Source organism: Neophocaena asiaeorientalis, unplaced genomic scaffold (genome assembly GCF_003031525.2).
Source record: "Neophocaena asiaeorientalis asiaeorientalis breed wild unplaced genomic scaffold, Neophocaena_asiaeorientalis_V1.1 scaffold152, whole genome shotgun sequence".
NCBI lineage: Eukaryota > Metazoa > Chordata > Mammalia > Artiodactyla > Phocoenidae > Neophocaena > Neophocaena asiaeorientalis.
Genome location: NW_020185338.1, coordinates 1905493 through 1932191, shown reverse-complemented (window position 1 = coordinate 1932191; position 26699 = coordinate 1905493). Strand labels below are relative to the sequence as shown.

At 51.3% G+C, this 26699-nt stretch overlaps 1 protein-coding gene across 4 annotated transcripts in view; it reads right to left on the bottom strand.

Annotated features, from left to right (window-relative positions):
- Window positions 1-9518, bottom strand: part of TTC7B (tetratricopeptide repeat domain 7B) — a 216538-nt gene extending 207020 nt beyond the window's left edge. For 2 of the 4 annotated variants that reach the window (XM_024736251.1, XM_024736254.1), the window contains exons 1-2: window positions 9369-9518; window positions 5398-5566 (exon numbers count right to left, since the gene is read on the bottom strand). In XM_024736251.1, the coding sequence (XP_024592019.1) occupies window positions 5398-5566; window positions 9369-9518 (319 nt within the window). Of the gene's footprint in view, window positions 1-5397; window positions 5567-8938; window positions 9124-9368 lie in introns of all 4 variants that reach the window. The other 2 variants (XM_024736252.1, XM_024736253.1) reach the window with 2 other exon arrangements.
- Window positions 9519-26699: the final 17181 nt, after the last annotated feature.

Sequence of the window (26699 nt, the reverse complement as noted above, 5' to 3'; positions counted from 1 at the left end):
TGCCCCAAGACCCGATGCTCAGAGCACACAGTGGGCAGACCGAAGAGGGCTCTGGGGCCAGTCTCACCCGGGGAAGGAAGTAACATATCCAAGGGGAGGCCATTATATGATTCCGTTACCACATCCCCACTGCTGTTCTCATCACACCCGCCCTTCTGCGAAGCGAGAGGCCCACAAGGTCTGCAGACTGTAGGGAAGGGGAGGCCTCTGGCCAGGAAGTGAAGTGCGGTCAGCAGAGACGAGCCCTCCTCCCTGGAGCCCAGCAGAGACGGTTTCTCCTCCTCTGCTATGTCCTCTCTCATCAGCCAATGTATTTAGCATGTTCCTTATGAAGACAACTGTCTGGGAATTGTGTGAATTGTTTTTGCCTCTTAAAGGAACGCTACTTGAATCAACTGATCCATCCCAACGTGAGTGGCCTTTTGTGATAAAACCATGAATGTGGCTCCAACTCTAAAGACCCTCTAGCCTTCCAGGCCAGCCCCGGGCAAGGCTGACGAAGTGCAGGATGAACTTTGTCTCTGGACCCACCCTCAAGAAGTCCCGTTACGGTACCCACTCCACCTGCCCCTGACCACTGGGTGCCCCCCAGCCTCCAGCACCAACAGCCTTTCCTCCCTAAGCCTCCAATCTCTGCTTGCGCTCCCACAGCCCGAGCCAAGCCCTCTGCTACACAAGGCAGATACACTAGGGCAACTCTCCCCTCTCCCCATAGCTGGCTGTTACCTGGGGCTTCTGAAGAGATCTATCCATTTGGGTTCAAGCTCCAGGGATAAAAATAAAAACAGCTAACCTTTGTTGATCTGCCAGGCGCTGTGCTAAGCGCTTTACATGTGTTCACTCCTTCCCCACAACAATGCTACAGTGTAGATACTATTATTATCTCCATTTTATAGATGAAGAAATGGAGCCCCAGTGAGGTGAAAGTAATTTGCACTAGATCCTACAGCTAGTAAGTGACAAAGCTACAGATCAAACTTGGAAGTCTGGCTCCAACACCCCAAGCTCTGAGTCAGTGTGTCAGAGGAGCAATTTCAAACCCAGGAACAAAGGAGGAATAAAGAAAGTGGAGGAGGCCCCACAAAGCTCCCAACACTATACCGCCTTCTCCACCTGGGCAGATGTCATGCAGCTTGATAGGAACGTTTCCTACCAAGAAACACCTCCGTGTCGGGGCCCTGCCTCCAGTTCATTCTGTGTCATTGGGCAAGTCCCTTACCTTCTCTGGCACAGTCTCCCCCGCTGGAAAATAAGACATTTGTATGAGAGATGGTTGTGAAGGCCCTGTTTATATTTTGGAGTCAGTCCTTCTCTGCTTTGGTACCATGCAATCTGGAAAGGAAGTTTAATACCACGCTGCTGTTTCCAGGTTCATAATTTCCCTCCTCGTGGGCACCAATCCCAAGCCTCAGATCCTACGAATTCCCTTTCATTCACCTGAGCACAGGCTACTTTCTTCTCCCTGCATCCTCCAACAGGTCCCATCTGGGTCCGAGACCAAGCTCTGATGGACATGTCTAATGAGAGGCTTACATGCCCCCCCCAGTCTCCTCTTTTTCCCAAGTGCCTGGTGGCCATGGCCCTATAGTGACTTCTCACCAATGCACTGCCAGCACAGCTGATGTGTGTTACTTCTGCTCACCCTAGACATCTCTCTCCTTTCCCCTTTCCATGAGCTGCAACATGCCAGCCACCCAGCTTCAGTCATCCATCACACAGATGAGGACTGCGCCCTAGCAGACGGGGGAGGAACAGCAACCTCGCAGAACACAGCTGCCTACCCACCGTGACCAGGTGGGCCATCGCAGGACTGTCACAGGCCTTCCCTCAAATTGGAACCAATGCATCTGTGGTCCCTCTATTACAACAGGGTACATGCCAAGGCTATTTATAAAGGCCATCTCTAGGAAGGCAAGCCACTTACAGCTCCCACTGTCCTAGCTGCAGCAAGTTAGCCGATGTCCAGCAGATCGAAGTCCCAAAATAGACAGTGACCATGTGTTCACTGTTCCCAAGCCTCCCCCTTTGGGAAAAGAACATCTGTGGCCATTCGGTGTCCTGGAGATTTCACGTGATATCTCAATCTGTACCCAGAATAAAGATTTCTACTCACTTGATTAACCCAGTTCTACCAGAAGCTAAAGAGTTTCTCCATGTCTTCTATTCCCATTCTCTGTTTCTCTACTTAGTTTTAAGGGGAAGGATCATCGAGAGGCTCTCTGATAATGGCAATGAACTGAAATGTATAACCTTTGGGGAAGGGATCCATGCCAGCCTCTGTCATGGTGTGATGTCAACATGCTCTTACAGGTATACCCCCTAACTGGCAGCGAGTAAGTCTGAATTATCGAAATATGCCCAGTATGTTACCCCTGGGCAAAGAAAATGCACCTGACCATGACAGCTAGAAGCAAAAGCACCCAGAATCACCTGAATTACACGATGGGCACCTTGGTAGAAATCTGAGCAAGGGAACTTCTATAAATTTCAATCAATAATTGAGCACCAATTAGGTACCAGACACCGTGCTAGTTTCTGAGGATGGCAAACGAACAAAACAGTTCCTCCCTGAGTGGAACTCACAGACTGGCAGGAGTGTCTGATCACAGTACAACTAGTTCTAATATGATGTTTGAGTAGTTCTAACCTACTGGGCTGTGATACTATCAAATGCGATGGCCTCTGAATGGGTGAGCCCTGGAGGGTGTCAGGGAAGAAAGGACATGTGAGCTTAAGGGCCAGAACTTACAGCAAGGGACCTGGGCAAAGAGTTAAGGGAGAGGAACGTGAGAGGTGGGGCTGAGAGGAGGAGTGTGGACACAAATCTAGGGTGTTCTCTAGTGACCTGAATGTTTTCTACCTGCGGAAAACTTACCTGGCCTGAGCGCATTCCCATCCACGTGCCAACAGAGCAGAGTAATTAAGAACGTGGGCTTTGGAGCTTAACACTCTTCAGACTAATTCCCCCTCCTGTCACTCAGTAGGAGAGCATGGGCTCTGGAACCAGCCACTGAGGCTGAATCCTGGCTCTACCACTTCCCAGGTGTAGGGCCCCGGGCAGCATATCTAACATCCCTGTGCCTCGGTTTTCTCATCTGTAAAATGGAAAAAATAATAGTGTCTACCTCATAGGGTGATGGTGAAGCTTGGCTGAGATACCCAAATAAGGGCCACAGTGCCTGGCGCACAGTAGGCACCATATCATTCCTAGTAACCTCACCCAGTCTCATTTCCTTTGTCTATAAATTAGGGGTTTGGAGGATTAAAAAGACAATAAAACCCTAACGTGGTGTTGGCCCATAGGAGGTTCTCATAACTGAATCATGTTGGCTTCTGATGCCCAACAAGCCGAGGCTATATTACCTGGCCAGGGGAATCTGCTCCCGGCCATAGCTGCAAGAGCAGATGTGGGAGTTCATGGACATTGACTCTGGCTGAGAGACTGGGTGGAGTCAGACCTCAGGGGACCATGGAAAAGTTGAGGTGACCTGTGAAAGTGTGCAGGTCAATTCCCCGGCTGACAGCAGCATACAGGTGGCACAGGGGAGGGGCGTGGGCTGGTGCATGCCCATCCAAGGTGCACCTGGGCTTTGCTCCAGCCCAGTCTTACTCTGGTGAAGTGAGGGGACAGCTGTTCCCTTCTCCCATGAGCCAGCCAGCATGTCCCAACAGCCAAATGCCTCAGCCCCGTGGCTGGGGCCCACTGCTAATCACACACCACCCAGGGCCAGACTTGGGGACCAAGCCTCCTGTCCCCCTTGCCCACGTTGCATGGCAGGCGTGAGACTAAGCTGGCGGTGCCACCTGCAGACAGTCTGCCCCACCAGGCCATCTCAGAGCCCAAATCAAGACCTGAGCTCTTGGTGCTAACCAGGTCTTAGAGCCATGCTCCACCCCCAAAGGACAAACCAACTCCTGGCTACAAGCCTGCAGGCCCCAGGTCAATCAGGTGACTGGAAACTGCCAGATGAAGCCTTGCTCTTGTTCCACAATATTGTTCCTGGCCCCAAATCTCTCTCTCTCACACGCACACACGCACACGCACACACGCACACAGCTCCCATAAGCCTAAGGCACGTGAGGCGCTGGGTGAACACCAGCGAGAAAAGAGGGCAGCTGTGTGGCACAGACCTCAGACAGATGCACGCCCAGGTCCAGGCCCTCAGAACCCCTGAGACAGCCTCAAAGGACTGTGCCCAGTAAACCACCAGAGTGCCCTGTCAGAGTGACAGCATCCTTTCCCAGCCCACAGGGACACTGAGAAGATTAATTAGAGGAACCTAAAAGTGCTTGAGCAAGGCTCCCCAGGGAACTGGGTGAATATGTCACCCCTGTCACAAGGCTCTTTAAGTGTGCCTTGGCTGGGTCTTTGTTCAACATTGCATAGGATAACCAAGACAGACAGCCGGCTGCAGACAAGTGGCCAGCTCAATGCTGTTCTAGAGGGTCAACCCACCCAGGGCCCGAGCCTCTGTGTGGCCACAGTCAGCCACATTGCATGGTTTGCATGGTAGGTGGCAGGAAGGAGAGGAGCTGCTTTCAGAGGGTCTTCTTCTTACTGAGGCCTTTATAAATCTACTTCAAAGTGTCCCTCCTCCTCCAGGAAGCCTTCCTGGCCCTGCTGGCCTACAGTGACCTCTCCTGCCTCTGAAAAGCTGTTACCGGGCCTGGCTTTTTCCATTTGCTGTTTTGTTTGGGGCTGACATTTAAAAATATCATTTAGTAAGTGCTTTCCATACATTATGTGACTTAATCCTCATAACTCTGAAGTGGATGTGATTACACTCATTTCATAGATGAGGAAGTGGAGACTTGGAAAGGTCAAATAATGTGTGTGCCCTGGCTTTCTGTCATTTTTTTTTTCCCGTGGGACTGCACTCCCTCACATTAGATTACAAACTCCTCTGTGGCAACCAGGGCAACATTTCCCCCTTCTATCCCCTGAGCCCCTAGGCCCCCAGGTAAACACTGCATGACGGGCTGTTACAGTGACCACTGAGCCTTAATTAACCCAGAGGTGGCACTGATGAATAAAAATGAGATCAGCCACATGGCCGACTGGCCATATGATAAGGATCCCTGTATATACGCTGTGTGGCATCTTCATTACCAAGAACGGTCCCTGCTTAAGCTGCACATCGATCATCAGGAAACTTTACTGCAATGTTGTTCCTTCGGGGACAACTGAGGAGCTGCAGCTCTAAGGAAACGCCGTGTCGCTGGACTTAAAATGATCCAGTGCCTGTGGTGGGGCAACCCCAGGGCCCTCGCCGGGAGCTGCCGGGGTTAAGCCCAGCCGAGGGCACAGGGGTCAAACCGCAGGATCCAGGGAGGCCCTGCAGCTCCAGACAGCGCAACCCGGGGCACGGCCCCCAGGAGAGCAGGCGTGGGCCTCACCTTTGGTGGCGTAGGCGTCCGCGGCCATCCGCAACCTGTAAGGGGGGACGCCCGTCAGCGGCCAGTCTTCCAGGCCCACCCGGGCATAAATGTTGAGAGCGGCTTCATAGTCTCCTTCAACATAATCCAACTTGGCCATGATCAGATTGGACTCTTGTAGGAATTCTGACTAGAAGGAAAAGGAGAGAAAAACACATTTTCCTACGATATGATGTGTGATGCTCCCATGGGGCCCCATGGCTCTGCACAGAAAGACGAGTGTGGGAGCCTTCCTGTTGGTACTGCTCACAGGGGCCCCAGAGCAGAAACAGCCCATGTGGCCAGCAGCTGATGAGGGGGGAGGCAAAATGTGGTCTCGCCGTCCCCCGGAATATTACTCAGCCATCATCAGGAACGAAAAACTGACCCCTGGGACCACACGGGTGAACCTCAAGAACGTGACGCCGAGTGAAAAAGCCCGTCACACAGGCGACATATATTGGCCCGAACGGTCGAGCCTGCTGAGGCAGAAAGCAGACTGGTGTTGCCTAGGGCTGCACGATGGGGGCATGAGAGATGACTGCTAATACCTACAGGTTTACTTCTGGGGAGATGAAAATGTTCTAAAATTGACGTAATGGTTGCACAGCTCCGGAATTGTACACTTTCAATGGATGAATTATATGGCATGTGAATTATACTTCAATAAATCTGCTGTGGGGCTTCCCTGGTGGTGCAGTGGTTGAGAGGCCACCTGCCGATGCAGGGGACGCGGGTTCGGGAGGATCCCACATGCCGCGGAGCGGCTGGGCCCGTGAGCCATGGCCGCTGAGCCTGCGCGTCCGGAGCCTGTGCTCTGCAACAGGAGAGGCCACAACAGTGAGAGGCCCGCGTACCGCAAAAAAAAAAAAAAAATCTGCTGTAAAACAGGCTCCCCTCAGGCCTCAGGTTTGGGTCAAGAATGGAAGGCGTGCGTTATGAACAAAACACACGAGCACCTGTCTCCGAAAAGGAGGCTCCACGGACATCCTGGTGGGTCCTGCCCACGGCACTGGGGGTATAACACAGACTGTAACCCAAATAACCCAAGGAGAGAGGCTTTCTAAATTGGTGCAAAATTCAGGACTTGCTTTCTTTCCAGGGACAAACTTTTCTCCCTGAGCCGTTCCAGCTTGTTATGGTTACTGACCCAGGTTCTTTCCCAGAGGCTGCAAGTTCTAACTCTGATGGGCTCGTCTTCCTCTCCATGAGGAGAGGCTGGCTTCCCCAGTCCACACCCACCAACCTCATCCTCAGCCCATCCTCGAGCCCTACTCATCACTGGGGAAAGAAGAGGCAACCCAGCCATCTATATAAGGACACAGATTTATCACCCTCTTCTAGGCATTCTCATTGGAACCCCAGGTATACAAAGCCGGAATTTTCAGCTTACAGAAGCACACCATGAAGCTGCGCTATCCTGTAATCTATGGCTGAGACGGAGTGGACAATATGCAGGTAACCAGCCAGAGCACGGCGAAGCCGCTGTTTCAGCCAAGGTGGTCGGCTTCCAGGCAGTCCCTGAAAGGGAGCAGGGGTAGCGCTACAGAGGACATAGAACAGGCAAGAGAATGAAGGGAGCAAAAGGGTTTTAAGAGTGGCCCAAGGGAGTGGCACCAAGGCAAGACGTCAGAATTATATTTGGAAACAGAGAAAGAAATCAAAGCAGACTTAAGAAAAGAGAAAAAGAGCTGTGAAAAGAAAGCATCCACCACAGGGGTTCTCCACCAGGGAAGGGGACATCGCAGGCTTGGGTATATTGTAAAGGCTTCCTAGGAGATTCCTGTGTCCTCCCTCTTTCCCCAGAACTGAGACCCATAGGCTGAAAAGCAACCTGAAGGGGGAGGAGGAGGGGGAGGGAGTTAGTGTCTGCTGGGCACAGAGCCTCAGTTTGGGGTGATGAAAAGTTTCTGGGGATAGACGGTGGTGACCTGAATACGAATGCACTTAAAACCACTGAACCTAAAAGATGTTTTAAAAATTAAACCGGAAAGAATTTTTAATTAAAAAAAAAAAGGTAAACTTGAAGGGTCAGATGGAAAATATGCAGGAGCTTGAAGAAAATTCCAAGAGTAGAGGCGCAGTATGGATGCACAGTATGGAGAGCCTTGCTGGGCAAGTCCAATCTATGTGCAGAGGAGGAAACAGCTTGGCCGAGGCCCCTGGGCCGTGGGGGAGAGGGGAGCAGCTCCAGCCCGGTGCCATGTTACCTTGCCTGTGACAAGCGCAACTTTCTTGAGTTGAGTCAGAAGCCAGGCCTCCTGACTCCTCGTCCGGGCTCTTTTTGCCACCACACGGCTACCTCGTTCTTGTCTCTCCAGCCTCAGTTCACTTGTGTTTTGTGGGCACCTGTGTCTGCACAGGGCTTTCCCTAGCTCCCAGCTAGGAGACACCCGAACTTAAGGTCAGGAGGAGAGGAAATTTCACATCAGCCAGCGTGAGTGGGTCAATCCACCCAAGCAAGATACGTTCCAAATATGACTTTGGAACACTCTTTATAAGGCAGAGGGAGCTCAAAAATGGCAGCAGGAGAAAAATTCTTTAGGTAGAACCAATAAAATAGCAAAAAACTGACCTGTATCTCGCGCTATCCAGTTATGAAAGAACTTCTACAGCTGAGACTCAGAATGGCCTTGAGCTAAGTACACTTAACAGATAAGAAATGTGAAGCTCAGAGAGCTTAAGTAACTTCCCACGATCACACAGCTTATAAATCCACAACTGGAAAGCAAACTCAGGATTCTAAGTTGAAATTCAATGTTCTTACTACCGCACTGGGTTGTGGAGGATGGAGAGCAAAAACTATGAACATGTGGTAAAATTAAAGGTTAATTTTTCCGGATGAAGGTAGGGGGATTCGAAGTGCAATAGAAACTAGCCAGGTGCCAGGCCTGGAGCAGTGATCTTCAACCTCTCCCTCCAACACAGAGTCTCACCCTTATACCTCCTGGAAGGACACTTGAGTCTGACCAGCTGTCACTATGAGGTCCCCCCACCCTTTCCCATTGATTACGACCCACCAATGTCACCAGAACCATCTTCCTTAAGAACAACTGACATGGAGACAACTGTCCCTAACTCTGAAGAAAAGTGAAAGAAGGAAGGAAGGAAGAAAGGAAGAGCTTTAAAAGTTCACTGAAGACTGCCCTTCCCCAACAGAGAATACATCCGAGATTTTAAAGGGACCCTGAAGAAGCTGGCAGGAGTGCTGGGATGCAGTCAGCTATCTGAACAAGACTGACTTCAGGAAACCAGTTAAGAGCCAGACTTCAGGCAGGGAAGTGTCCAGAAACCAGTAAGTGAGGGGTGGGGAAGGGGGCAGGGGGGAGGGAAGGCAAGGTGAAAAAGATTCAGTGGAGCAAGCAAGGAAAGACGTGAAATGGAGAGGGAAAGCTGAATACAGAGACCAGGAAACAGGGCAGATGAGAAGGGCAGCGCTTAGGGCTTCCTGTGCCATGAGGATTAGGGTCATTGCTCAGGCAGAGGGAAGTTCCTGCCCTGGTTCCCTCCCACACCAAGGTACCAGGCCTGCCGGCGCCAACGTGCACCCCGCTCCGGGCCAGAGCTGCCTGGGACATTCACGAGCTGCACATTTCAGGCAGGATATCATGCGGTTTAAGTGACACTCCTGATTCACTTCTCTCTTCTCAGTGGGACCAAGTGTCAGATTGAGTCCTGGGCCACAGATAACAGCTTTATTCCAAGCACCTGGGGAAGATTAGTGCCATTTCTCAGGATAATGTGTCATTAGAGACTCTCATCAGAGAGAAGCTATTGGTCTGGAAGCCCCACGTCAATTGCACAGGGGGTTGGCCTGCTCCTCAGAAGACAAGCCACAGATGTGCTCTGCCCGTCGCCCAGTTCATCCCTGGGCACCCTTCCCGAGCACACGCTGCCCAGAGGAGGTAGAGCCAGCGTATCCCTCTAAGCCCTCATCCCGAGGCCCACGGTACCTTGAGGTTCCCTCGGTCCAGGGCAGCGGTCAGATGCTTGCGGACCTCAGTCATCTGGGGCCTGGGGCCTCGGGGACTGGCCCCCTGCCGCAGGGGGTGTTCCTTCAGGTACTGCTCCAGCTTTGATTCCCCAAGGAGGAGTTCTGCCATGTCATCTACAAAGAACACAGTGAGAAGCTAAATGGGGGTGAGGAATGGTCTGTGTGCTGGGAACTCCCCAAGGACCTCAGGACCATCTTACAGTGAATTCTCTTAATTAGTTAAGAATGTTCCAGAGTATGAAAGCAAAAGGGTGGTAGCTCAAGCATTCATTCCTCTGTCCCATATTTATTGAACTAGAAAGATGGATACTCGTTAATGTGGACAGAGCTCAAGTTCAGTAGAAAACACAAAGTTGTCTTATGATTTATTCAGCATGATCGCTACACAAAACCCAATACTCTGTATTTTTCAGAGACAATGCAGTGAAATCTTCTAGCTCTTTTGTGGTCTACGGCTTTATACATGGACATGAGCTGGTAGAAAGTCTTGTGTACTCAGATTCTTAAAACAAGTTTGTGTCAAAATGACCTGAATGCATGCAGTCTGTTTCTGCCTAGAAGTCAAAGCTCTACAGACATGATATCTGGGAACGTTTGTACGAAGGTTCTGCTCCTAAGAGCGCATTACTTATACTTCTTTGTTAATGTCCGTGTTGGCTTGTTAATTAGAATAAAAACCTCACTCTAAGAGCAGCTCTTTGGAATCCACACATCCAGATTGTTCTGAGTAAACCCGGAACAATTCATACACCAGCCTGAACACAGTCTATTTTTTCTGTGAAGGGACGGAACATAATTGTATGAAAATATAAAAGCAATTTTTAAAGGTCTGGAAGGATATGCCTCAAACCCATGGCAGTAGTTACCACTGGGGTACAGGAAGGAGAACCTCAACGGGGGTTAGTGGCCAATTAGACTTTAGCTTTATCTGTAATGTCCTGGCCCTAGAAAGAAGAACAGGTTTGCCTATTATTTGTGTAATCTAAAATTAACTAAAAAAAAATATCACAGAGGACCCACTGAGATTTTGGGAAGTAGGTCTACCAAAGGCCGAGAGCTGTAACAAGAGCCTTTCCAAGTGCTCTGGTCAGTGACCCAAAGCTGCTGAATCTATAGTTCTCAGCAGTGCCTCTGTCTGTGCACTGTGGAGCCGAAAATAATCTTTTAGAGATGAGACCGAGGGTCCTGGGAGGAACCAAGCAACACAAAAACAGAGCTGAGTTAGGCTACTGAACACAAGAATTCTTCAGCTGTCCAAGAAGAGAAAGCAATTGCCTACAAGATGAGGAGGTCGTCAGGCTTGCCCCATGGTCGCATCAACACCGAGGGCCGTGAGGCCATGTCGGCACAGAGCCCGGGGATACGGAGCAAAGCCCACATGGACAGGCCAGCCCAAACAGCAGCTTCCTCCCAGAAGCATGAGTCCTTCCTGAGAATGAAATCCAGCTAAAAAAGAAATCCAGGGCTCAGGGATGAAGGACATGTAGGCAGAGGCCTGCAGGCCTACGAGAATTACAAAACAGAACATGACTGTTATAAATTAATATGATGCAAAAACAATAATACATCAAAAACTGGGAGGAACTTCAGGGGCCATGCCCTCATCTTTCAAAACACTGTAATATATGTTTAAACAAAAAAAACAAACATGACTTTAATCTTCCTAAAGCTTTATTGGGGACTTCCCTCCACGATCCCAATGCAGGGGGCCCAGGTTCAATCCCTAGTCACTAGAGAACTACATCCCGTATGCTGCAACTAAGAGCCCACGTGCCGCAACTAAAAGATCCCATATGTCACAACTAAGACCCGGTGCAGCCAAATAAATAAATATTTTTTAAAAAAAAGCTTTACTGGACTCTTTAGGAAATGATTGTCACATGGTGAAGCATTTATTTGGAGCTCAACAATTCCTTCGGATTCAGTTTCTTCCCTCCATGAATACTTACTAACACCTTATTTTCTAATAGTGCACTGCCATCCAATAGAAATATATGCAAGCCACATGTTACTTTAAATTTTGTAGTAGCTATATTAAAAAAGAAACAAGAAACAGGTGAAGTTAATTTTACTAATATATTTTGTTTAACTCAATATATCCAAATATTCTCAGTTTAACCAGTAATCAGTATTTTTTAAGTTATTGAGATACTTTACATTCTTTTTCATATTAATTTTTCTAAATCCATTGTGTACTTTACACTTATAGCACATCTTGATTCAAACCTACCACAATTCAAGGGGTCAGTAGGTACATGTGGCTAGTGGCTACTCTACTAAACAGGAATATGATCACTATTTATAAAAGTGTGTCTATTTCTCTTTAAATCTGTCTATATCCCTACAGAGACATCTAGAATGATTATCACTGGAGGAAACGATAGGAATTTCTGAATGATAATATTTGGGATAATTTTTAAGCTCTCATCTTTAAAGTCTGAATTATTTATATTGAACAGAATCATTTAATATTACTTTTAGAAAAGATGAACTCTTCTATAAAAATTGGAAATAAATTTAAAAATATATATATATATATATCAGGATATTAATAGTGGTTATTTCCGGGCTTCCCTGGTGGCGCAGTGGTTGAGAGTCCGCCTGCCGATGCAGGGGACACGGGTTTGTGCCCCGGTCCGGGAGGATCCCACATGCCACGGAGCGGCTGGGCCCGTGAGCCACGGCCGCTGAGCCTGCACGTCCGGAGCCTGTGCTCCGCAACGGGAGAGGCCACAACAGTGAGAGGCCCGCATACCGCAAAAAAAAAATAGTGGTTATTTCTGAGTGGTAAGACTATCAGTATACTTTGAATTTCTTTTCTGTATACTTTAAGCTTCCAAAAAATAAAATAAAGTAAAATGGGATTCAGAGTCCTAGATTTAAATCTCAGTTTGTTGCTCTGTGACTTTGGCCCTAGGATTTAACCTCAGCATTTTGGGGGGTAATTTAAGAAAGGCTCTCTGGACACATGAGCCGAGGATTCCTCCCTCCCCATCATTCCACACTACTCCGCATTATTCTGAATTATCCCGCGTCATTCCCCGCCCGCCAGCTCACCTCCCTGCTGCTGATCTCCTGCCCCTGCATCTGGAAATGGCTGCCCGGGGCAGCATCGCCAGGCCAGCGAGCAGAGAGGACAATAGATCAGGACCTCTGCTACCTGCTGCATCTTTCTAGCTGTGGGACCAGGGGCATACTGAAGCATCAATTCCCCCGTTTATAAAATGGGAGCAATACTGTGACCATAGCAAGACTGCAGAATAGAGCTAATGAGTTCTTAGTAGGGACTATGCGGTGACCTGGAGTGGCCACACCACTCAGCTGGGCCTTAAAGGTTGAGTAGGATCTGGACTGGCAAACAAGAGAGGGAAGGGTAAACTAGGCTGAGGGAACAGCACAGCACTGGAAAGGTGCAAAGGCAAGCTTCCTTTGCATTGAACAAAGCGGCTGGAGAACAGGGTGTGGTGAGTGAGAAGACCAGCTGGGGTCAGAACTCAGAGACTCACCGGTTCACCCTCCCCCACCTCCCTACCCAGCCCCATCACCATGGGGTGACGCCCAAATCCCTTAGCATGGAACACAGGTCCTGGCCAAGTTCTCCACATGTGCCAGCCAGGTTCACTCCTCCAAGCCTTTGCAAGGCTCTGGGATGCTGAGAACACTGTTGGCCGTTACTGATCTCTAAGCACTGTGGATCTCCTCCCGGACATGCCCCATCCCAAGCCACCCTCAGCTGTCCCAGAAACCTTGAGCACCCCAATCCCTTCTAGACTATAAGGAGAGGCTTAAAGGAAGAACCTGAGTGTCATTTTTTTTTTTTTTTTTTGCAGTACGCGGGCCTCTCACTGTCGTGGCCTCTCCCGTTGCAGAGCACAGGCTCTGGACGCGCAGGCTCAGCGGCCATGGCTCACGGGCCCAGCCCCTCCGCGGTATGTGGGATCTTCCCGGACCGGAGCACGAACCAGTGTCCCCTGCATCGGCAGGCAGACTCTCAACCACTGCGCCACCAGGTAAGCCCCTGACTGTCATTTATTTTTGAGTCCCAGGGCCGGGCACAACATCTGGCAAAGAGTGACAATAAATGGTGAATTAACTCGATGACAGGCAGAGGCATTTGGGCTGCGCCTTCCAGGGTAGCCCTGTCCCTGCCTCTGGCAGAATCTGCCAGTCGCCCCCTAATATTCATTCTCCCCTTCTTCCTTTAGCATTAGAATGCCCAGGTTTCATCGGGTGCGCATAGCTTCCCAGGGCCCCTGGGAGCTAGATGCTGCGTGTGACTCAGTTACAGCTGACAGGATACACGCAGCATCTGGGCCAGGACCTGAGCAGGGATGAGCCTGTCATCCAGTCCCTCTTCATCCCACCCTGCCCGCTGGGATGTGGCTGTACTGATAGATACTGGCAGCCTGTCCCAGACCACAAGGTGGAAGCCATCTACTGAGGATGGCGAGCAGCAAGACACAAGGACCCTTGGTCTCTAACACCCAGGAGCTGCCACAAGCCCTGGGCGCTGCTTATGGTCAATTGGTACATGAGAGAGAAACACTAACTTTTACCTTGTTCTGCTTAAGTCGCTGTTATTCTGACCTTTGTTACAGTGGCCAAAATCGTATCCTAACTAGATCTCCCAAACACAAAACAGGCTTTCAGTTGAGAAACATTGTCTGAGAAAACTTACCAATGCCCATCCCCAGGTTCACTGCTTTCTAAACAGAACTCTGCAGAACCCAACTGAGGGCTTTGGTAGAACCCCTAGACTCTTCACCTCTCCTCTTTCATTGCTTTTTACTTCCTAGGCTTGCAAAGATGTTTATGTAAACAAGGGGCTGCATAGTTGAAGAGGAGTGTACAAACCACTCCCTAGTGCTGTGTGGGATTCACATCCCTTTGTGTTCACTGATCTCCTAACACTGGGGCAACGCATCAGGGTCTTTTTGTTGTTGTTTGTTTTGTTGGTTTTTTAAATTTATTTATTTTATTTATTTATTTTTGGCCGCATTGCGTCTTCGTTGCTGTGCCAGGGCTTTCTCTAGTTGTGGCGAGCGGGGGCTACTCTTCGTTGTGGTGCGTGGGCTTCTCATTGCGGTGGCTTCTCTTGTTGCAGAGCATGGGCTCTAGGTGCACGGGCTTCAGTAGTTGTGGCACGTGGGCTCTAAAGCCCAGGTTCAGTAGTTGTGGCGCACGGGCTTAGTTGCTCCGCGGCATGTGGGATCTTCCCGGACCAGGCCTCGAACCCGTGTCCCCTGCTCTGGCAGGCGGATTCTTAACCACTGCGCCACTAGGGAAGTCCACGCACCAGACGTGAAGAGAGCCCAGTGCTCGCAGAGCAGCGGGGTGGGCCCTGGCAGAGGTTCAGCCTAGAGGAAGAATCTCTCCTCAGAATTAGGAGACAGCGCCCCTTTTCTCATGGAGATTCTGGTCCTTCAAGACCATTTAACATGGTGCGGGCTCTAACAGAGATGCTTGTAGCTCTGGCTGGGAGGAGGAGAAGCAGGAGGAGACAAAACCTTCAGCAAGAGTGTGACAGATATATGCTTTCAAGGAGGAAAATGTGGGGAAGGGCATTCCAGGCAGAAGGAACAGAATATGCAAAGGCATGACACAGACCATCTGCTTGGGGAAACTCCAAGAGCTGAACCATGAAGGGCGTGGAGAGGGAGAGGAGGTAGTCGGGGGAGTTTCCTGTCAGATAGGCAAGGATCAGCTCCTCAGTTCTAAAAGGAGCTGCACATTCTGAGTAAAGAGCTTACAATCTAATTTGAAATTTAGCATGGTGGCTACAAAATCATTTTTGAAATTTTTAAAATTTCCAGGCTCTAATTAATCTCCCAAGCAAATTATGTTTTCTTGGCCTCCCTTCAAAAAAGGTGACTTCCCTGCCACTCACTCTCCCAACAAGGAGGACAGAAATCTTAAAAATATCAAGCAGCTTGGGGCTTCCCGGGTGGTGCGGCGGTTAAGAATCCACCTGCCAATGCAGGGGACATGGGTTCGAGCCCTGGTCCAGGAAGATCCCACGTGCTGTGGAGCAACTAAGCCCGTGCGCCACAACTACTGAGTCTGCGCTCTAGAGCCCGTGAGCTGCAACTACTGAGCCCAAGTGCCACAACTACTGAAAACCGTGCACCTAGAGCCCGTGCTCCGCAACAAAGGGAAGCCACTGCAATGAGAAGCCCGTGCACCACAACCAAGAGTAGCCCCTGCTCACCGCAACTAGAGAAAGCCCGTGCACAGCAACTAAGACCCAATGCAGCCAAAAATTAATTAATTATTTTAAAAGATCAAGCAGCTCATGCCAGAGAAATTATGCAGAAGCTGCAAGGCTAGTGATGGAGGGGGCTCCACGGGCGCTGGCCAAGGACCGCACAGCTTCCCAAACAGAATCCACTATCAACAAAAGAAACAGACGTCCCCCATCCCGCTGTCATGGCCCAACCGTGTGTCCCGCTACATGCCGGGACCATGAGGCATAAGGAAATAAGGCACCTCGGGGCACACAAGGAAATGAATTCCCACTGTATTAAAGAATTAAATATAAAAGAGGATCAAAATGTTAAAAATAGACTTTCACTTCCAGCCAAGACGGACCGAATTTACCCTCTCATCTAAAATAAACACAAAAACAAGATAGAATATATGAAAAAAAAAAGAAAAGCAGTTTTCCAGACATTGGACATCAGGCAAGAGAGGAAAGTGACCCCAGAGAACTGGGTAGCAAACAAGGTGCATCTTACGATCGCCGTGAGATCTTCCCAGTCGCAACACAGAATCCTGCTCCCGAAAGACTTAAATCTGAGTATCTCTTCCTCCACTTGCCTATTCACACCCCCAAGCACAGGGGAGAGCATCAAGACTGCAAAGTGGGGCCTTCCCAGGATGGGGAAGCCCAGTAGTACTATGTGAGAAACAGCTTTGGCCTCAGGCAGCCGTGGGCTTGAATCCCTGCTCCTCTGTTTCCTAGCTGTGTGGCACTGGACAAGTTACTTAACCTCTCTGAGCCTTAGTTTCCTCACCTTTTGCTACTGTGAGGCGCTGGGATACTGTCCTGGAGCTGGGATTCAAACCCAGATGGCTCCTGCCCCGTCTCCCCAGCAGGTCAGGCACAAACCACGTGGACGTCAGCTCAAAGAGAAGGAGCCCAGCTTCCTTCCCAACCCTGGCCAAGCCGGGACAGGCAGTTTCCAAGTCCCTCTCCTGCTCCACCTGCTGGGATTCTCAGGTGACCAAAGTGAGGGGGGACTCAGGGGCCCAGGGGCTGGATTCAACTTTCCCACGGGCATTTTTGGGGGTTTGAGGTGGCAGAAACCAGCTTCCCAGTGACAAATAGACAGGAAGCCTGAAGCCAGTGACCACTCCCCAGGGCCCTCACCAGGAAGAGTGTGGGGGATTAGTCCCCGGGCAGGGGACTCTGGTCCCCGGTTCATGTCCACAGACAGTCCCATGAGCCTCGCGGCCGGCTCGGCTCTGTGCCCAGGTGGCCCCGGCACCCCCCTCCCCCCAGGGAAGGAGGAACTGTGCCCTTTGCCACTTGAAGTGACTGCCCCTTCCTCACAGCCTTCTCCCTTGTGGGATAAACAGCTGACACCCAGAGATGTGATCAGATGGGGAAGAAGAAACTTCGGTTTCTACTCCGTTCAGGGAGTACTTGGTATCAGTATAAAAAATCTCAACTTCTCAGTTTACATGTCAATAGAGAAGCATTAGGTCTATTCAAACCATTCCTGCTGGGGCTCCAATCCAACAGGAAAAAACAAACCCCTATTGAAGGAGGAACTGGTTTGTCCCCTTTGTTATCCAGCAAAGACAGTCAGGCTCTCCATTTCCCAGTCTCCGTAGGAACTCTGTATTTCATCCCCTCGTCTCTCTGGCTTCTTGTAAATCACAGGTACCTTAATGTTCGCAGCACTTGGGACCCTCCTGCCTCCCAAAGAGTGTTGACAAGAAAACAGAGACCATCAGATAGTGTTGGGAGAAGTATAAATCGATAGGAGTGTCTACAGAGGGCAACTCAGCAACACCTACAAAACAATGTACCTACCTGTACCATCCGACCCAGAAATTCCAGTTTAAGCAAATTCTCCCATAGATACACGCATCCTTGAGCTCAAAGACATACGTATAGGGATGTTTAGTTTACTACATGCAGCCCTACTGGTAATGGCAAAGGATAGGAACTACGACAGGGGGCCTGTTAAACGAATGACGGTGTACCCCAGGCAATGGGCCAGACTGTGTCCATTAAACAAAGGGGACAGATCTAAACACAGCTCCGTGGTAGCCTGGCTGCACAAATGGCCCCAAGTCCTCATGCCTCCCTGAATCCACATGCTTCGTGGCCTTTCCCATTGACCCTGGGCTTGGCCACATGACTTGCTTCAACTGATATGACAGGAGCAAATCTGATGCACACAGAAGCTCAGAAAAGGGCTTATTCACTTCCACTTCCCTCTTGCTTCTCTGCAACCACCATGAGAACATGCTTGGCTGGCCTGGACCTAGGAGGCTGCAAGGTCACGTGCAACAGAGCTGAGCTGTCTCAGGTGAGACCCAGCCAGGTAAGAGCGCCCCGCCAAGGGCAGCAGCATCCCTGAGCTGACCCACGGCTGGCGACCGAGGCAGGAGCAAGCCCTGATCAGCCCAGAATCATGAAAAACAATAAAATGTGGTTATTTCAGGCACTAAGTGTTCCGATGGTTTGTTACAGAGTAATAGATAACAACTCAAAGACAGATACGAAATAGGGAGTGCAGTATGTCACTACAGTGTGTAAAAGCCAAAAACCAACAATATACTTTCTTATAAATGTACAGGTACACAGAGTGTTTCTGAAAGGGCACCCAGGAATGGTCGCTTCAGTGGAAGGGCGCAGGAGGACATGGAGATGATGTAAGGAGGAAGCTACTTTCACTATATACTCCTTTGCATTATTAGGTCTTAATAACCACGTACATTCGTCACCTAGAAAGTATTAACTGGCTAATTTAAAAGGAAAAAAGATGGCCCGTATTACAGTGTACTCTGAATCTAGAGCAGCTGGTCTGGGCGCCCACAGAGGGCTTCCCACGACGTACTCCACCATCTCAGAACCATGTGAAGATGTTTTAAGTCTGCAGTTACTACTGAGAAACGAGCACCCGCTCTCCCTGGGCCGCCAGCCTCTCACACATACTCTCCAGGCCCTCAGCATCCTTCCAAGGCCGTGTCTCACCAGAGGGTGCCTGGACATGCCGTGCCTGCCCCCCTTCTCCTGCCAAAGTTCGAGGCATCGTCTGAGATGCACTTCAGGGTCCACCGGGAGAAGCTTCCTCCGCTCCCTCCGCCTGAGCTAACCACGTACCTCACAGGGCTCTGCACGTGCAGGCACCGGCCAGCCCGCGCCAGGACGTGCAGCAGCGAATGAGACAGGAGAGGCCTCTGCCCCCAGGGACCTCACGTTTCTGGACAGAGGAGACAGAGACAAACCAGAGAAAGGCCAGACAGTGGTAAGAGATGTGCAGAGAACTAAAGCAGGGTGGCGTGACAGTGAGCAAGTGTATGGCTACTTGAAACTGGGTGGTCAGATCAGAGCAGGAGTCTCCACGGAGAGGCGTTTGACACTTGAATGATGTGCTAGTCAGCCATGCAAATGGCTGAGGGAACAGCATCCTCTGAGCTCACGTAAGGGCCCTAGGTGGGGACACAGCTGGTGTGTTCTAGCAACAGCAAGAAGGCCAGCGTAGCTGGAAAAGAGGGAACAGGTCAAGATGGGGATAGACAGAGAGGCAGATCATGAACTTTCTCATAGACTGCGGTGAGGAGTCTGGCATTCACTCTAAGTGCAATCGCAAGTCTTTGGTTGGGGGTTGTGGGTAAATGGGGGTGTGCAATGATCTGATGTAGGTTTTGGAAAGATCCCTCTGTCTGCTGTGTGGAGAATGAACTTGGGGTTGGAGCATGGCAGAGGCAAAGGCAGAGCCAGTTAGGTTGCTGTAGTAGTCGGGCGAGAGGTGACAGACACTTGGACAAGAGGGTAAGTGGTGAGAAATAGCGCAGAGAGGGAGAAATCATTTGACTGAGACATAGTTTGGAGAGAACATAAACCAGACTAACTAATGGAATGGACTGGAGGTATGGCAGACAGAATAGTAGCCACCCCTCGCCCCATCAAGACGTCTATGTCCTAACTTCTGGAACCTGTGGATATGCCACCTTGTCTGGCAGAAGGGACTTCGCAGACGTGATTAAGTTAAGGATGTTGAAATGGGAGGATTCTCCTGCATTACCTGGGTGGGCACATTGGGTCCCTAGAAGAGGGAGGTAGGAGGGTCAGAGTCAGAGAAGAAGGCGTGATGATGGAAGCAGAGTGAGAGAGACTGGAGGACCCTGAACCACCGGCTTTAAAGATGGAGGTGGGGCCGCAAGCCAAGGAGTGCGGGCAGCCTGTAGAGGGTGGACAAGGCAAGGACACAGTCTCCTCCCTACAGCCTCCGGAAAGAATGCAGTTCCGTCGACACTTGATTTTAGCCCAATGAGACCCATTTCCTATTTCTGACCTCCAGAACCGAAAGAAAACAAATCTGTATTGATTTAAGCCAGTAAATTTGCAGTAATTTGCTATAGTAGCAGCAGGAAACTAATGCACAAGGGTTGAGGAGAGGAGAGGATTAAAGGTAAATTCTAGATTCTAGATTGCACAGTGGAGCGGACAGTGGTACCACTTTGCCATGTACTGAGGTGAGGAAGAAAATACCCAAGAGTCCTGTGTTAACCAAGTTAAATGACACTTGATATCCAAGTAGAGAAATCATGTCAGTGGACGAGGGTCCACATCAAAGCTGGGGGAGACTGAGTGGGAAGGACCAGGAAAGAGAGACTGAGGTTAGAAGTTTCCAGAAAGAGGGAGTGTTGTGGGTTCAAAGCAGCTGGAATATCCAGGAAGATAAGAGCATAAATATAATCACTATGTTTGGCAACATGGAGGCAACATTGGGGTGGAGGGGGGCGGGAGACCTTAACATGAGAAGTCTCGGGGAAGCCCAGGGGATACAAGCCCAGCCAGGGTGAGCAGAGGAGATGACGATTCTCCAAAGAGCCTTTGCCAAAAGGGAACAGAGAGATGAGGCAGTAATTAGACAGCGATGCAGGGCTAAGGACGGTTCCAATAGGAAGTCTAGGGCATGTGTGCATCCTACAGGGCATGGTCCAGGAGAGCCAGACAGAGAACTGATCCAGGGAGGCAGAGAGTGGACTGCAGAGGCCAATCTGGGAAGGCGAGGACGGAAGGGATTCAGGGCTGCAGGCCTCTGGAAGGAACTGAGGCCCCCAAGCAGGGCAGGAGGAAAGCGGGTCAACTCAGGGGGAGGAAACGAGCTGGTCTCCTGATTGTTTCTATTTCCTCAACAAAGAATGAGGCAAGGTCATGAGTGAGGGGTGACAGCAAGGCATTCGGAGGACGTACAGGGTCTAAGAAGAGAAAAGAACGTGTGCGACAGACATTTTGGAAAGGGGGAACGCAGACCTACTGGAGGAGGGGCAGTGCCTTGGTGAGGTCACTGGTCACCAGGGGCACGTGGTCAGCAAGGTGAGGGCGTTCCTCAGCCAGACCCACGGGTAGGTAGAGCTGGGCCGAACCAGGGTAGGGACACTGTCACGGTGGAGGATGGGGAAGAAAAGGGCACACACCTAGACTAGAAAATATGGATTACATGCCCTACACCTGTTTCAAATCTAAGTCGGGTCAGGTCACCCCTCCCTTCAAACCCTACAATGGCTCCCCCCTCACCCAAAGTGAAAGCCAAGATCCTCGTAACTTTTACCACCTTAGCTCTGCCCTCCATCCTGTCGCTCTCACATTCACACTCCACCACCAGTGCTCAGCACACAGCAGGTGTCCCATACACATTTCTGGAATGAGTCAATCAATAAGCATGTCTCCCCTCCACAGACACGGCCCAACCAAGTACCTTAGTCTCTGGTGACACAGCTCCCTCCGCCGGGGTGCCTGGCACACAATCGGGGCACGACGCTCACCGAGACCAGACCTCCCCGTGTCTACCTCAGGCCCCACTGCTCCCCTTCCACTAGCTTTGTTTAAATTGTGACCCAGCTCGGAGGGCCTGGCTACTGTGGAACTCTTACTGACAGGCAAAGATGGCGTGAGGCAAAGGGTAAGGAGCTCAGAAGAAGCTGGCAGAAACGACATTCTGGGATAGTCAGGGTCCAGGCCTCATGCCAATGCCTCCTCATATCCGCACACAATGCAGAAGCTGAGGGACAGGACGGGAGAGGAAAATGCGGGAACAGAAGACTACACTTTCTCTGCTCTGGCAGAGTAGACGAGTATGCTGGACACCACACACGCACACACACACACACGCGCAAGCACACGCACGCACGTACGTGCACGCACTTCCCCTAGAGAAACCTCGTCTAAGGAAAGATGAGGTAACTTGAAAGTCATGAGCTTGGAGTTGGCCTGACCTGTCCCCAGAGCTCCGCAGGGCAGGAAGTGAGTCTAGCGGGCAGGGGGGCTGTTATCAGGCCAGCCCAGAAGGCTTGGAAATGGCTCTCTCAGGAAGCCAGCCCCACACGGGCTTGTTAAACGTACCCCCACACGGCCTCAGCAAGCTCTTCCTGAAGATCCAAAGCCCCAGTCCAGTCCTCGCCTCCAAGGGGTACAGTCTGTAGCGAGGCGGGTACCACCAAGCCCTGTGCGGTGGTGTGCACAGACCAGCAGGGACACTCAGGAGGGTGTGAGAAGCAGGTGAGGTTTGAGCGGACTGAGGAATTTCTCCAAGTGAGACTCCAGGCAGAAGGGTGACTGGACACCACCGGCGTGTGTGCTGGGGCAGGGCGGGGAGGCTGCCACAGGGTGTGCGGCGGCTACCACGGGCCAGGGAGACCCACTTTCCCAGGCCTCCAGGCCCAAGACTCAGTGGGGAGCTGACTGCCCTGGCCTGGTGCCTGGTGGACCAGGGAATGGAGGGTGGCATTGACTGCAGGTCCCTGGGCTGGGCACCACCCACCCCTCAGGGGTATCATCTCACCAAGTGGACACTCCTCCGAGGCTGGCTAACTTGAGAGAACGCTGCTTCAGAACCTACAAGAGCCAGAGGGGGCAGTTCCTCAATGGAGCCCGGCCCTGCAGCAAAGGGGCTGAGCCAGCCCGAACGTGAGGAGGAAAGAGGGATAAGGGGGGCAGCGAGGGGACCGGAACCCCTCCCTGGGATGGGCCTCCCAGCAAGTGTCCACCCTGCAGTTGCCCAAGAAACAGGGAGAGAAGGCCACAGGCAGCCTGCCGAACAGCGATCCCTCAGCCCCAGGCGGGTCCAGGCCAGTCACGCTAGGACGACACCAAGAGGTTCAGATGTGCAACCACGCGCAGGTGGACACTCCCTCCCCGGGCGCCGCCACAGCCCAGTCCCTCCACCACCCCCAGCCCCGAGCCCAGTCTGCCAAGTCTCCATGTACTGGACTCAGCGATCTTCGTGTTCCAGGCCCTCAGGACAGGGCTGGCACCCAGGAGGTGTTCAGTTGGTGTCTGATGAGTAAATGAATCCAAGTTAACTCCTCCAGAGCACAGGCCAAGTTGTTCGTTGAATAATTAGTTGAGTACCTACTGTGTGCCAGCCACGTGATTGGTGCTTGGGATAGAGCAATGGACAAGAGAACAGAAGGCCGTGCCCTCCTGGGGTGGCCAGCCCAGTGGTCTCATTCATCTTTGTGTCCCCATGACCCATGGCAGCACCCCTACATCCTACCCCAGGCTCACTGGGTGCTGAATGGGTGGCTGGAAGAGAAGGCCCGAGGCATCTGTCAGACCTGGGCTGAAGCGCTTACTAGTTCTGTGACCCAGCAAACACGGGTTGCTGTCAGCTTCTCAGCACAACAAGAACCCCGTTGCCACTAAGCATCTTTGCTATCATTGCTATTATTGTTGTCCTACCCACTTCGCCCACACCCTGTAAAGGACTGAGTATCTGGAACTTTCTACCCTCCTTCCACACACAATACTCCTGATGCAGTGAGGCTGCCTGAGGTAATGCTGTGCTAGAAACTGCATTATCTTATTTGTTCCTCAAAGTAACCTTTGAGATAAAGATTGAGGCTCAGAGAAGCTAAGTAATTCACCTAAGGCCGGACGAGCAGTAAGTGTCGGACCCAGGATTTGAACCCGGATCTAACAGGGCAAAATCCACCGCTTTGTCCTGTACTAGGTTCCTTTCCTCTTTGCTGAAATACCTCCATCCGCCTAAGAGGGTGAACTACTGCCCCACTGCCTAGGGCTGAGGGGGCTCCGGGACACCGGACTCTCGGTGCTAAGACCAGGAGAGGCCGCCTAAAGCCACGCTCTGCCAGGCCTCACCCACCACCCTCAGCGCCCAGTAACCCAGCTGCACCCTGTAGCCTTCAGTGATGCCGTCACTGTTCTCCTCAGGCCACAGGTGACACAGTCCCACCACTTGGACCATCATGTCTCAGTGTGGTCCGGGAACTCCCTGCGCCACAATCCCCCAGGTGCTGGCTAACAGCCCTGTTCCCTGAACCCGATGCCACCAAGACTTCCCGAAGCAGAAGCTCGGACCCAGCCTGCGACTCCGAGTTACTAAGCAGCCCCAGGTGAGTCAGCTGCCCAGAGGCTGAGGGACTGCCCTGAGCGGGAAGCTTCCTGTGGCTGGTGACCAGCTCGCTCTACGTCTTCTGGTGCAGCATCCCCCGCCCCGCTCCACAGGAGGTGCCCCTTAAATGCTAAGAATGGTGGCTGAGGGCAGGGGCTTTCAGACATGCCTGATGACACAAATCACCGGAGGCTGAATTTTGAAATGCAGATTTCCAGTCCGCATCTGGGACCGAGGGTCGCCACCCTAGAGGAGAGGTCTGGCAATCCATAATGTCCGAGCTCCCTTAATTCAGTGCAGCTCAGAGCGTGTCCATGGACCTGCATAACTGGCAAAACCTGGGAGCTTATAAAGAGTGCAGAAGCCTAGGCCCCAACCCAAACGGGCTGCATCAGAATCACCAGGTGTGGAGCCCTACAAACTGGGTTCTAATAAGCCAGCTCGGTGATTCTTTGATCCGAAAAGTTTAGAAAAACATTAGTGTAGAATAATGGAACTAGAGTTGTAAGTGGGCTAGAGTCCTATTCTATGAACATCTCCAAGCCTCGGTCTCCTCATGCCCTGAATGGGAATCACAGCCCCGACCCCACTCCCCAAGTGGCTGTTGTGATGATTAACCGGGATCCACGTAAAAGTTCATGCGCAGAATCCAGCACACCGCTGAAGCTCAAGAAATGCTTGTTCATCCTCCTTCCTTACTGGCACTGTTTTAACACCCATGAAGTCGGGAAAACTAAGGTTTCAGTGGTTCAAGCGATGTGCACAAGGTCACTCAGAGGGAAAATACCTGGGGATTCTGACTCCATGTCTGGCAGGCCCGTGAAAGGACCAAAAAACATCTGTTCTGCCTGGTGCTGGCGCCTGCACCACGTGCTGTGCTCGATGAACAGGGACAGACAAACCTGGAGGGTAGCAGGGGCTGAGGCCACAACACCCGGTTTCCTGTGGCTGCGGCTGCCCTTTCTACTTTACGTGGCTCTCATCTCACCCGCGTGCCAAACTCTGCTCAGTCCCATCTTGGTGGCTGATGGGGATGGTTTTGAGACGTCTCAGAAGACCTCTTCCTATTTGCAGCAACATGGATGGACTTGGAGGGCATTACGCTAAGTGAAATAAGTCAGACAGAGAAAAACAAATGCTGCATGACATCATTTATATGTGGAATCTAAACAATACAACAGGGGGGCTTCCCTGGTGGCGCAGTGGTTAAGAATCCACCTGCCAGTGCAGAGGACGCGGGTTCGAGCCCTGGTCCGGGAAGATCTCACATGCCACGGAGCAACTAAGCCCGTGTGCCACAACTACTGAGCCTGTGCTCTAGAGCCCGTGAGCTGCAACTACTGAGCCCATAAGCCACAAGTACTGAAGCCCACGCTCCACAACAAGAGAAGCCACCGCAATGAGAAGCCCACGCACCGCAACACAGAGTAGCCCCCGCTCACTGCAACTAGAGAAAGCCTGCGTGCAGCAATGAAGGCCCAACACAGCCAAAAGTAAATTTAAAAAATTTATTAAAAAATAAATTAAAAAAAATTTTTTTTTAAAAGAAGCAGACTCACAGATATAGAGAACAAACCAGTGATTACCAGGTTGGGGGAGGGGGCAATACAGGAGTGGGGGAGTGGGAGGTACAAAGTATTGGGTGTAAGATAGGCTCAAGGATGTATTGTACAACACGGGAAATATAGCCAATATTTGTAATAACTGTAGATGGAAAGTAAATTTTCCAAATTGAATAAAAATTCAAAATTAAAAAGAAAAAGACCTCTTCCCTCTTCCTGGCTCCTCAGATGGGAAGCAAGGGCTTTCACACAAGTCAAAGGTCTGGAACCCTCCACCATCTGCCAAGCACAAGGTCACCCAGAGGGGCAGGAATCCACCCACTTGAGGGCAATGTGAATCACGAGCAAAGGCCCTCTGGGTGCAGCCTGGAGCAAAGCCGGCCGGCGGCAGGTGCTCTGGGTAAGCGAAGAGGTGCACCAGTTAGAACGCCTTCAGCAGCAAGTAATGACTGAACACGCGGCTCAACAAGGCTTCAACGAGAAAGCGTTTATTATCTCAGGTAACAGGAAGTCCAGGGAAGGCCCGCTGCGGGCGTGGAGCGTCAGCAGCTCGGCGGCATGGCCAGGCTCTCCCTGTGTCGCCGTGTCCCCACCCTCCATAACCCACGGAGCCCCCTCACTCCTGAGCCGAGTGCCTCCTGGCACAGAATGGCTGCAGCTCCACGTCTCAAAAGCATGAACCAATTCCAGGGCAAGAAGAGAGAACGTTCTTCCTCCCCCTGAAGCATGTACGTCACTCTTAAGCATGAAGAAATCCTTCCCAGAAGCCCCTCCCACAACATATGTCTCTGATGCCTCATGGGCTGGGGCTGAGTCACATGCTCATGCCTCAGCCAATGACAGGCAAGGGAGTAGACCCTTGGGGCCAAGGCCCACCTACCGTAAACACATGGCACTCAGAGAGGCCGACCGCTGAACAAAATCAGGGCTCAGTTGGGAAGAAGCAAAATGAGTGGAGGTGGAGAATGCTGGATGGACACCACCAACCCCACAGGTAAACACCAGTCCCCGCAGCGTAACGTTCCGCAGGGACGGGGTCATCACCTGTACCTTGGTCCTCACATCCATTTTGGAAGGCCCTCAGCCTTGCTTCCTGAAAGACCGGTTCCAACCGGTCAGGAGCCTCCCCTG